Below are 12,637 nucleotides of genomic sequence, written 5' to 3' on the forward strand. Positions count from 1 at the left end.
TTCACTTGGAATGAAATATATGTGCAGCTATTATAATAGTTTCTTTTTCCTCTCTCTTGCCTACTGATGATGAACTCAGTTTATGCAAATCCATAATAGTCATGTGTTAAAGTTTTATGGGAACATTGACTTGTGATTTCAAGACACTTGAATTTCAGTATATGTGAAGGATTGTCACGGAATGTGGCAATCCTTTTATTTATCACAGAATGTGGAGTAATAAATGCAATTTTTTTTTTTTTTTTGTCGGTCGTGGGGCTTGAACTCTGGGCCTGGACGCTGTCCTTCAGCTCTTCAGCTCAAGGCGAGCGCTCTACCACTTGAGCTACAGCGCCACTTCCGGTTTTCTGGTGGTTTATTGGAGATAGGAGTCTCATGGTCTCTCCTGCCCGGGCTGGCTTTGAACCGCGATCCTCAGATCTCAGCCTCCTGAGTAGCTAGGATTACAGGCGTGAGCCACCAACGCCCGGCTTATAAATGCAATTTTTAACTTAGATCATGCAGAGTTTTAATTAGAGAGGACTGGGCTACATCTCTGAGAATTTGTCAAACATTTCCCATGCTCTACATCTACTTATTTTGGATAAAAATTATCCTAAATATTTTAGCTAACTTCGTCATCTATGCTATTATTATTCTAGGATTTAGTCTTTTAGCAGTGATTTTTGTTGTTGTTGTTGGTCATGGGGCTTGAACTCTGGGGGGCCTGGGCTCTGTCCCTCACCTCTTCAGCTCAAGACTAGCACTCTACCACTTGAGTTACAGGGCCACTTCCAGTTTTCTGGTGGTTTATTGGAGATAAGAGTCTCATAGACTTTTCCTGCCTGGTGTGGCTTTGAACTGAGATCCTCAGATCTCAGCTTCCTAAGTAGCTAGGATTACAGGCGTGAGCCACTGGTACCTGGCATTAGTCCAAAAAATTTTAACAAGTAATATTTTGGGACACAAATAAGCCAATTAAAAAAAGTATTGAGTTTTTTTTTAAGGTGACCTTATTTAAAAATTATTAGCTTTGGCCAGATGTTGGTGGCTCACACCTGTAATTCTAGCTACTCAGGAGGCATTGATTGGAGGATTGCAGTTCAAAGCTATTCTGGACAGGAAAATCTTTTCTGCCCATGAGACTCTTACCTACACTAATCTACCAAAAGAGCCAAGTCAAGCTGTGGCTCAAGTCATACAGTACTAGCCTTCAACAAAAGAAGCTCAGGGCCAGAACTCAGGCTCAGAGTTCAAGTGGAAGAAGAAGAAGAAGGAGGAGGAGGAGGAGGGAGGAGGGAGGAGGAGGAGGAGGAGGAGGAGGAGGAGGAGGGAGGGAGAAGGAGGGAGGGAGAAGGAGGGAGGGAGAAGGAGGGAGGGAGAAGGAGGGAGGGAGAAGGAGGGAGGAAGAAGGAGGGAGGAAGAAGGAGGAAGAAGGAAAAAAATTAGCTTTCATTTCAAGATTTATTTTTCTATACTTTTGGCATTAAAAGGAATATAGTTATTAACAAAAACTAAAAAAACTGATTCCCATTTTACTTTATTTTTTAACAAAAATCTTAAGTTTGAGAACCTAGTCATCTAAGACATCTTCCTAAAACTCTAATTGTCTCAATCTGTTTCTTAAAAACCCTTTAAGTGATCAGACACTTGTCTCATGCTATAATTCTAGCTATTTAGGAAGTGGAGATAGGAAGATCATGGTTTGAAGCCATCTCAGGAAAAAAAAAGTTCAAAAGACTCTTACCTTCAATTAACCAGCAAAAAAGCTGGATTGGAAGTTTTTTGTTTTTGTTTTTTTTTTGATTGGAAGTTTTGACTCCAGTTGTAGAGCACTGGCACGAGACTGAGCAAGAATGTGAAGCCCTGAGTTCAAGCCCCAGTACTGGAACACACACACACCCCTTTCAGAGGGACCCCCCCCACACACACCCCTTTCAGAGGGACCACACACACACACACCCCTTTCAGAAGGACCACACACACACACACACCCCTTTCAGAGGGACCACACACACACACACCCCTTTCAGAGGGACCACACACACACACACACCCCTTTCAGAGGGACCACACACACACACACACACACACATACACCCTTTCAGAGGGACCACACACACACCCACACACCCCTTTCAGAGGGACCACACACACACACACACCCCTTTCAGAGGGACCACACACACACACACACACACCCCTTTCAGAGGGACCACACACACACACACACCCCTTTCAGAGGGACCACACACACACACACACATACACCCTTTCAGAGGGACCCCCCCCCCACACACACACACCCTCCCTTTCAGAGGGACCAGTGTCATACATAGTACTATAACCCAGTATAATCTAAACGTATATTAAGTAGTTTGTTTGTTGGTTTGGTTTGTCGTGGGGCTTGAACTCTGGGCTTGGGTGCTGTCCCTCAGCTCTTCAGCTCAAGGCGGGCGCTCTACCACTTGAGCCACAGCACCACTTCCAGTTTTCTAGTGGTTTATTGGAGATAAGAGTCTCACAGACTTTCCTGCCCAGGCTGGCTTTGAACCGAGATCCTCAGATCTCAGCCTCCTGAATAGCTAGGATTACAGGCGTGAGCCACTGGCGCCCGGCTAAGTAGGTTTTTAATATTGTCAACTAAATATTTCCTGTAAGGAAAATAAAGTAGTTTTGACTTTTTCTATTTTTTTTCAAATATGTGGATACTCAGTTTAAAAGTTTGACCAACTTTTTAGTAACTTTTCATGTTTTTAAAAATGTTTTGAGGGCTGGGATGTAGCTCAGTAGCAAAGCGCTTGCCTAGCAAGTGCAACATCCTGGGTTCGATCCCCAGTACCAAAAAAGAAAAAAGACAAAAACAAAAAAATATGGTTAAAAATGTTTTGAGCCAGGTAGTGTATACCTGTAATCCTAGTACCTGGAAGGCTGAGGAAGGAGGATTGTGACTGTATGAGAAAAAAATGGACTTGATATAAGAATTAAAATTTGCATGTAGTGAGAAAGCATCTAGACTATGTCTGTCTAAAGGATAAAAATATATGTGGAAAACATATGAAACATGTTTGTATAAAAATAGCATAGTGAGGGACTGTGAATGTGGCTTAGTGGTAGAATGCTTGCCTAGCATGCATGAAGCCCTAGGTTTGATTCCTAAGTACCACATAAACAGAAAAGGCCGGAAGTGACGCTGTGGCTCAAGTGGTAGAGTCCTAGTCTTGAGTAAAAGCAGCTCAGGGACTACTGTAGCTAGGCCCTGAGTTCAAGTCCTAACACTGGCAAAAGAAAGGAAGGAAGGGAGGGAGAGAGGAGGAGATAGCATAAAGAAACTCATAAAAACATTAAAAGGGAAGGGAGGGAGGGTGTTAAGAATGAGTAACAGAATAGGTAAATTTGATTAGCATATTATATGCATGTGTGGAAGTTTTTTGATGAAACCTCTTTGAGTCAGTCATGGTGTTACCATCCTATTATTCCAGCTACAAAGAGGTGGAGATGGAAACATTATGGTTTGAAGCCAGCCAAGACAAACAAAAGTTAGTAATACCCTCTCAGTAAATAAGGCTGGGCGCCAGTTGCTCATGCCTGTAATCCTAGCTACTCAGGAGGCTGAGATCTGAGGATCACCGTTCAAAGCCATTCGGAGCAGGAAAGTCCATGAGACTCTTACCTCCAATTAACCACTAGAAAACTGGAATGGGCGCTGTAGCTCAAGTGGTAGAGCACTAGCCTTGAGCTGAAGAGCTAAGGGACAGTGCCCAGGCCCAGAGTTAAAGCCCCACAACTGACAAAAAAAAAAAAAAAAAAAGGGAGAGGGAAGCATTTCTGGAGGGGATGATATCTAAAACTAAAGGGGATGATACCTAAAACTAAAAGAGAAAAGATGAGTTAGTTAAATCAAAGTGCAGGAAGAAAGTGGGCCTGGTATTTTAAAAGCCATAAGAAGTTTCTTTAATGATGGTGTTCATGGTGTTCATGGATACTGAGGTTGATTTATTTTTTTGTTGAGGTCTTTTTTTTTTTTTCTCGTCAGTCATGGGGCTTGAACTCTGGGCCTACACGCTGTTCCTCAGCTCAGCTCAAGGCGAGTGCTCTAGCACTTGAGCCACAGCGCCACTTCCGATTTTCTGATGGTTTTTTGGAGATAAGAATCTCACGGACTTTCCTGCCCAGGCTGACTTTGAACCACAATCCTCAAATCTCAGCCTCCTGAGTAGCTAGGATTACAGGCGTGAGCCCCCAGCACCTATGAATTACAGAATATTTTAATTAAACCTATCTTCTGATTTTGACTAGTCCTAATAAAATTTCATTAAATTAGAATATTTGGGAAATGCTTTTGAGTTAATAGATTAAAAATATGGAAGCTGGGCATGGTGGTACACATCTGTAATCCCAGCACATGGAGGTGAAGGTAGGGGAATCATGATTTCCAAGTCATCCTGAACTATATATATGGAGGCCCTGTCTGAAAAACAGAATATGCTCAATAGTAGAGCCTAGAAAGCACAAGGACTGAATTAAAACCCCAGTACCACTAGGAAAGCAAAAGTGATGGCAGTTTGAATAGTAATTTTCTGTGTAAATGTGCTCTAGAGATGTTACTTGTAGCAAATATTTCTCATTATTTAGAATCCTTTACACTAGTATACTCCTTTTCAACAGTCAAGTCTGAAAATTCTCTTACTAAATTCTCTTCTGTAAATTTTAAAGTTCTTATCTTTCTATCACTGTCTTCCAAACATACACTTTTATTTCCAGTTCCAAACAAAAATCAATAATTTAAAGGAAATGGATTATAACATGGATTATAGCCTATATGAATTTTACTCACTGTTTATTATGTATCAGAATCACTAGGCTTATACAATGAACTTGTCCTTCATTTTCTTCTTTCTTGATAATACAGAGATTGTTTCTCAAACCACATTTTCTTTAAATGGAGATTAAATGAACCAGTTTTTCTTTTCTGCTTTTGTAGATTTCTTGATAACCGGCTGTTTGCAACCTGCTCTGATGACACTACAATAGCACTATGGGATCTGAGAAAACTGAACAGCAAAGTATGCACTTTACATGGTCACACTAGTTGGGTGAAGAACATCGAATATGATACTAATACAAGACTCTTAGTAACGTCAGGATTTGACGGAAATGTCATTATTTGGGACACTAACAGGTTTGTGAATAAAAGACTTAGGATTATAATGAATATGATAAGTTGAAACTTTTTAAAATACGAGCAAATACTGTGTGCTGTTCAAACTTTGAGAAGAAAACCTGGCTTTAAGAAAAAATTATTCAGCCTGGCTTCGGTGGCTCACACCTATAATCCTATCTACTCAGGAGGTTGAGATCTGAGGATCTCGGTTCAAAGCCAGCCCAGGCAGGAAAGTCTATGAGACTTTTATCTCCAGTAAACTAATAGAAAACCAGAAGTGGCGCTGTGGCTCTAGCAGTAGAGCGCTTGCCTTGAGCTGAAGAGCTGAGGGACAGTGCCCAAGCCCCACGACAGACAAAAAAAAAAAAAAAAAGAAAAGAAAGAAAGAAAGAAAAAGAAAAAAAATTCCATCTTTGATTACTTATTCCTACACAGATATTGCCACTAAAGGTTTTGGACCTGAGTGTAGTGCTAGTGTACTTGCCTAGCATTTGTAACCTGAGTTTCATCTCCAGCACTGCAGAAGGATAAAGGGGGAGAGAGAGGATAGAAAGGGTGAGGTAGGGACAGGAAAAGAGGGAGGTATTTTGGACACTATTATGTGAATACAAAAACTGGTTTATAAAATGAGTTTCCTAAGTTAAAAATATTTCTGCTACATCCTTTGTGGACCAAAATTGTTTCTCATTCTTTGCCTTTGGTTCTGAATGTATTTGTTTTGTAATTTTTGCCCTTTATTTTTATGTATTAAGAGAGTTTCATTTGGGGTTCTTCTGATCCCAAAGGGAATATTGGACAATAAAATTTGGTGCAGTTTTGGTTGTCACTGCGAAGGGTGGATACCTTTTGACATTATTTGGCCAGGACCATAATTTCTAAACATTGTTTTACTCTAGACAGTTCTATACAATAAACCAGTTTTCTCACCTAAAATACCAGTTATGCCTCAGTTGAGTAAAATGTGTCCTCATGTCAGTAAAATGATTCTTCAAAGAGAAATTGATTATTTGAAGTGTTGAAATTTGAGAAATAAAATATGCTGTTGTTATGGTCAAATGTCCTATTAGGAACATTTCTGAAATTTTGTTTAGAGATCATATTAAAAGGGGGATTTTCTTGTTAAAGATTTTTAGCTACACATAATTGAGTGAAAAATAGAGGACTGAGGGACTTCTGGGAAGGTGGCTCAGTGGTAGAGTGCTTGCCTTGCACACATGAGGCCCTGGGTTCGATTCCTCAGCACCACATAAGCAAAAAGAAAAATGCTAGAAGTGGCGCTATGGCTCAAGTGGTAGAGCGCTAGCCTTGAGCTGAAGAGCTGAGGGACAGCGCCCAGGCCCAGAGTTCAGGCCCCACAACCGGACCCCCCCCCAAAAAAAAAGAATGGAGGATAGATTTTATTTAGACAGAGATACCTATTAAAGTAAACAGCTAGTAGAATGCTAGCTAATGGGTAAAAGCATCAGGTATGGAGTTGGAGTTCCAGTCCAACCAAAAGAAAAAAAGAAGATAAAAAGGAAAAAAACAAACAAGGATGGACACCTGTGGCTCATTCCTGAAATCCAAGCTACTAGGGAGGTTGAGTTCACAAAGGTCATGATTTAAGGCCAGACTGGGTAAAAAAAAAAGTTCTAAGAAACCCCTTCTCAACCAGTACAGTGGTACAGACCTGTCATCCTAGCTACATGAGAAGCTGAAATTGGGATGATTTTAGTTTCAGGCCATTCCAGGCAGAAAAGTCTGAGAAACTCCAATCTCAATAGAAAGATCACAGTACAGGTGCATACATGGACAGGAAGCAAGATCTTCTCTCAAAAATAAGCAGTGCAAAAAAAGAGCTGAAGACATGGCTTAGTGTTAGAGTGCCTGCCTAGCAGATGCAAGACCCTGTGTTCAGTACCTCAGTTCAGGGGCGGGGGTGGGGGGGGACCCAGGGGACCCACCCAGAGTAAATAAGCATAAAAACAGGATAGGCATATAACCTAAATAGCAATCTAGATATCAGTAATCATGAAAAACATATATGAACTAAACTGTCCAGTTAAAAGGTAAATAATGCCAGATTGGATTAAAAAGTAAAATTAAACTACGGTTTTTGCAAGGAACACCTAAAATATGCAAAACTAGAAAAGTTGAAAATAAATTAGAAAAAAGACTACCTCAGATACATAACAGATAAAAAGATATAGTCATATTTGATTGCAGACAAAATTAAGAGTTTAAGGCAAAAAGCATTATTATTGATAAAAAGGTACTATAAAAATTCATTTCACTAGAAAGTAAATGAATTCTCTTTGTATGCACCTAGAAAGAAAGTTAGGCCATAAAATGCAAAACTGGAATCACAAGAAATCCTCATGTAGTAGAAAATACCAACATCATTCTCTTTACTAATAGATAAATTTTAAAAAAATCAATAAATAAAAAATGAGTAAAGCTATAGAAGATTTAAGTATTAATAAGCTTGCTATATTAAATAAAAAATGAGTAAAGCTATAGAAGATTTAAGTATTAATAAGCTTGCTATATTAAATAAAATTATGTTCTCAACAAACTATAAATATATTCTCTGAGGCAGACCTAGAACAGGCACAAAAATTTAGAATGTAGGGGCTCAGTGGTAGAATGCTTGCTTTGTATGCATGAGGCACTGGGTTCGATTCCTCAGCACCACATAAGCAGAAAAAGCCGGAAAGTGGCTCTGTGGCTCAAGTGGTAGAGCACTAGTCTTGAACTGAAGAGCTTAGGGACAGTGCCCAGACCCAGAGTTCAGGATCCATCACTGACAAAAAAAAGAATGTACTAGATTATAAAGTAGGTATCAACTGATCTCTAAGACATGTTATCACACATGCTATTTCCCCTGAACTCAGTACAATCAATATAATTAACTATCTAACTAGATTAGAATAAAAAGATGGTACAGTTAAAAAAAATGTAAAAAGAGGTATTTCTTTTAGAAAGGAAGTCTCAGTCATTTACAGATGATAGAATTCAGGAATTGGCAAACTTTCTATTAAGGACCAAGTAGTTAAGTATTTTAGGTTTAGGTACTATGTGGTTTCTTTTCTTTTTTCTTTTTTCTTTTTTTTTTTTGGTCGGTCATGGGGCCTGAACTCTGGGCCTGGGCGCTGTCCCTCAGCTCTTCAGCTCAAGGCTAGCGCTCTACCACTTGAGCCACAGCGCCACTTCCGGCTTTTTTTCTTTTTGCTTATGTGATGCTGAGGAATCAAACCCAGGGCCTCATGTGTGCAAGGCAAGCACTCTACCACTGAGCCACCTTCCCAGCCCTACTATGTGGTTTCTTAGCAGCAGTATATAAATGGGTGTTAATATAAAATTTATAAAAAACAAACCAGTGGGTTAAAGTTAGCCCATGGTTTATATATAAAATCCTAGAAAATTCTCCACAAACATAATCAGAATTTGTAAGAATTAATCAAGATAGTTAGATATAAAACAGAAGAGGTTCCTCAATTAAAAATAAAGCTGTCATATCACCCAGCAATTCCTTACTAGATACATATATCCAAAGGAAATTAATGTCAAAGATCTACACTTCCATGTTCATTGCAGTGCACCATATCAAATCACCGTAAGTGTACATCAACAGATGAATAGATTTTTAAAAAAATGCATTACAAGCACATGCTTATAATCTTAGCTATTCAGAAGGCTGAGATCTGCCAGCCTGGGCAGAAAACTCCATGAGACTCTTATCTCCAGATAACCGCCAGAAATCTGGAAATGGCTCTGTGGCTCAAAGTGGTAGAGAACTAGTGAAAAAGCTCAGGGACAGTGCCCAGGCCCTGAGTTCAAGCCCCACAACAGACCAAAAACAAAAAGCATTACATATACATATAATGTAAAACTATTCAAGTTTTTATAAAGAAGGAATTCTTAGCTGGGTGCTGGTGGCTCACACTTGTAATCCTAGCTGCTCAGGAGCCTGATGTCTGAGGATTGTAGTTTCAAATTCTATACCAGCCTGGAAAGGAAAGTATGTGAGATTCTTTTCACCAATTAACTACTAGGGGAAAAAAAGCCATACTCATTATCTTACCCATGTAATTGTAACTCCTCTATACAGTATTTTTTTTTTTTTTTTTTTTTTTTTTTTGTCGGTCGTGGGGCTTGAACTCTGGGCCTGGGCACTGTCCCTCAGCTCTTCAGCTCAAGGCGAGCGCTCTACCACTTGAGCTACAGCGCCACTTCCGGTTTTCTGGTGGTTTATTGGAGATAGGAGTCTCACGGTTTCTCCTGCCCGGGCTGGCTTTGAACCGCGATCCTCAGATCTCAGCCTCCTGAGTAGCTAGGATTACAGGCGTGAGCCACCAGCGCCCGGCTATACAGTATTTTTATAATAAAAAAAAAAAAAAAGAAGAGAGAAAAAGAGCCAGAAGTAGAGCTGTGGCTCAAGTGGTAGAGTACTAGCTTTGAGCAAAACTCAGGGACTGAGTCCAAGCCCTGAGTTCAAACCTTATGACCTATACCTCCCTCCCTCCAAAAAAGAAGGAATTCTTGTCATTTACAAGAACAAGGATGAACCTGGAATATATTATGTGTCAATTAAAATAGAATAACAAAGATTATCAAGTACAAAATAACACAAAACTCAACTGTTTCTATTGATTATTTTTGTTACGTTTAAATTTTTTTTTTAATTTTGAGATAGATCTCAACTCGACTTCACTATTTTCCTGCCTCATCTAGGATTACAGGCATGCACAACTACTTTTTTAAAGTAAAGAAGCACACTGAATACTGAATTCAGAGCTTCTCAACCTTTTTCAGTTGATGGACCAAAGATAACATTTGGAGCCCCTCAAAAATGGCTTCATTCTGAGTACTGGTGGCTCATGCCTATCATCATAGCTACTCAGGAGGCTGAGATCTGAAAGATCACAGTTCAAAGTCAGTCTAGGCAGCAAAATTTGAGATTCCATCTCCAAAATAATCAGCTAAAAGTTAGGCTGGAGACAAGGTTTACATGGTAGAGTGCCATCTGAGCAAGCTCAAGGCCCTGAGTTCAAACTGAAGTACCAGAAAAAAATATATATATGTGTATATTACAAAAGGCTTCAAATAGGTACCATGTCTCACAGTTATAATTCTAGCTACTCAGAAGACTGAAATCTGAGGATCATGGTTCAGAGCCAGTCTAGGAAGACAAATCTGAGAGACTGTCTCCAATTAACCAGCAAAAATGTACAATGGAGGTATGGCTCAAGTGGTTTAGAACACCATCTGTGAATGAAGAAAGCTGAGTGAGATGATGATGCCAGGAGTCTAAGCTCCAATATACTGGCAAAAAAGAAAAAAAAAAAAAGGTGTTAACCTATTCATTTAGTTAACCCTATACTCATAAGTCCCAGTCAGCTTTAATGCCTCTTAATCATGAACCACTAGTGGTAATCAAACATGAAAAAATTAAAATCTCCCAATATTGAGACACAAATGATAAAAGAATTTTTTGAATAAAGAGAGGCAACATAGGGAGGGGGAAAAAACCCCAAAACTTTGAAAATAACTATCATGCCAGGTGTGTAATAGATCCTCAGATATATATCTATCTATATCTATATCTATATCTGTTTCACTATATCCTCAGATCTCAGCCTCCTGATCTCAGCTCAAAGCCAGCCTGGGCAGGAAAGTCCTTGAGACTCTTATCTCCAATAAACTACTCACTTGAGCTGTGTCTCAGTGATAAGAGTGCTGGCCTTGTGCTTGCTTCAACAGCACATACCCTAAAATTGGAATGATACAGACATGGCCCCTGCGCCAGGATGACATGCAAATTTATGAAACGTTCCATATTTTTTTATTTTTTTGTTACTTTGTATTTTCCTCCCCCACGGTATAACCCCTGTTTTCACTGTATTTGATGTCAGTATAATTTGGGGAGGAAAAGGGAAAAAAGAAAATGTTTAAATATGGATACAGGTTGACCCATTGTAACAATGAGATGTACAAGACACTGTTTTTTTTGTTTGTTTGTTTGCTTTTTGTCAGAGGTGGGGCCTAAACTCTGGGCCTGGGTGCTGTCCCTCAGCTCTTCAGCTCAATGCTAGCACCCTACGCCACAGCGCCACTTCCGGCTTTTTCTGCTTATGTGGTGCTAAGGAATCGAACCCAGGGTCTTTATGCATGCAAGGCAAGCACTCTATCACTAAGCTACCTTCCCAGCCCACAAGACACTGTTGAACATCGAACTTTACAATTTAGGGGGGGAGGGGGGGAGGGGGCGGGAGGGGGACAGGGAATTATAGTTGTGGAAGTGGGAGGAAAGGGATGGTAGGGGAAAAACAAAGGAGGAAGCAACAATGCTTGATAAGAAATGTACTCATTACCTTGCTCATGTAAATAACCCCTCTGTACAGTATTTTCACAATAAAAAAAAGTTATTTGGAAAAAAAAAAAGAGTGCTGGCCTTGAGCACAGAGAAGCTCAGGGACAAAGTTCAGCCCCAGGATCAGGAAAAAAAAAAAAAAAAAAAAAAACATGAAAAAAACTATCAGTGGTCTAGAGATAAAGCTCAGTGGTAGAGTACTTGCCTGGCATGCAGAAAGCCCTGGGTTTAACCCTCAGCACCACAAAAAAAAAAAAAAGGGCTGGGAAGTTGGCTCGGTGGTAGAGTGCTTGCCTTGCATGCCTGAAGCCCTGGGTTCGATTCCTCAGCACCACTTAAGCAGAAAAAAGCCGGAAGTGGCACTGTGGCTCAAGTGGTAGGGCACTAGCCTTGAGCTGAAGAGCTGAGAGACAGTGTGCAGGCCCAGAGTTCAGCCCCCACAACCAAAAAAAAAAAAAAAATTAAAAACTATTTGAGAGGTAAGAAATCACAATACTTGAAGCAAAGAACAAGATGCAGTAGAGGAGAGAACGTGCTTCTAAAATAATAGTACTCTGATGTTTTTATTTATGTACTTGTCTGTAGATGGGATATGGTTCATGGTTTAAAAAATCAAGGAAAGAAGGAATAACTTGAGGGCAGAGGTGGGAGTAGGAATCATGGGAGAGAACTATGGAAGTGGTGGCATTTATCAACATGCATTACACTCAACCTGGCTTTAGGAATTGTAACCTTTGTACAATTACTTAATAAAATTTTAAACAAAAATAAGGAATAAAACAGTCAAGGAATAAAAATCTTACAGAGATACTAGGCAGGCAGATTTTTTTTTTAAGCCAAATAAAACTTGAAATAAAGGACTTGGGAGTATGGCTTAGTTGTAAGGTGGTGGTTTGAGGTCCTGTGGTTAAAAAGAAAAAAAAAGAAAGAAATTGGAAACTTAAAAAACAGGTCTGGTCAAATAGCAGGTTATTTGAAGCTCCAAAAGAATAGAGAAAATGGGCCGGGTGCCAGTGACTCACGCCTGTAATCCTAGCTACTCAGGAGGCTGAGATCTGAGGATTGTGGTTCAGAGCCAGCCCAGGCAGGAAAGTCCATGAGACTCTTTTTTTTTGTCGGTCGTGGGGCTTGAACTCTGGGCC

General features: G+C 39.9%; 1 protein-coding gene and 1 pseudogene across 1 annotated transcript in view; both read left to right on the forward strand.

Moving 5' to 3' along the window:
* Dcaf10 (DDB1 and CUL4 associated factor 10) overlaps positions 1-12,637 on the forward strand; it is a 49,689-nt gene that overhangs the window by 23,882 nt on the left and 13,170 nt on the right. The window contains exon 3 of the mRNA XM_070010108.1: positions 4,964-5,161. Coding sequence (XP_069866209.1) covers positions 4,964-5,161 — 198 coding nt within the window. The remainder of the gene's footprint in view (positions 1-4,963; positions 5,162-12,637) is intronic.
* LOC138822407 (U6 spliceosomal RNA) lies at positions 10,870-10,967 on the forward strand (annotated as a pseudogene).

The sequence above is a fragment of the Dipodomys merriami genome, unplaced genomic scaffold (genome assembly GCF_024711535.1).
Source record: "Dipodomys merriami isolate MVZ:Mamm:240054 unplaced genomic scaffold, mDipMer1.0.p SCAF_11, whole genome shotgun sequence".
NCBI lineage: Eukaryota > Metazoa > Chordata > Mammalia > Rodentia > Heteromyidae > Dipodomys > Dipodomys merriami.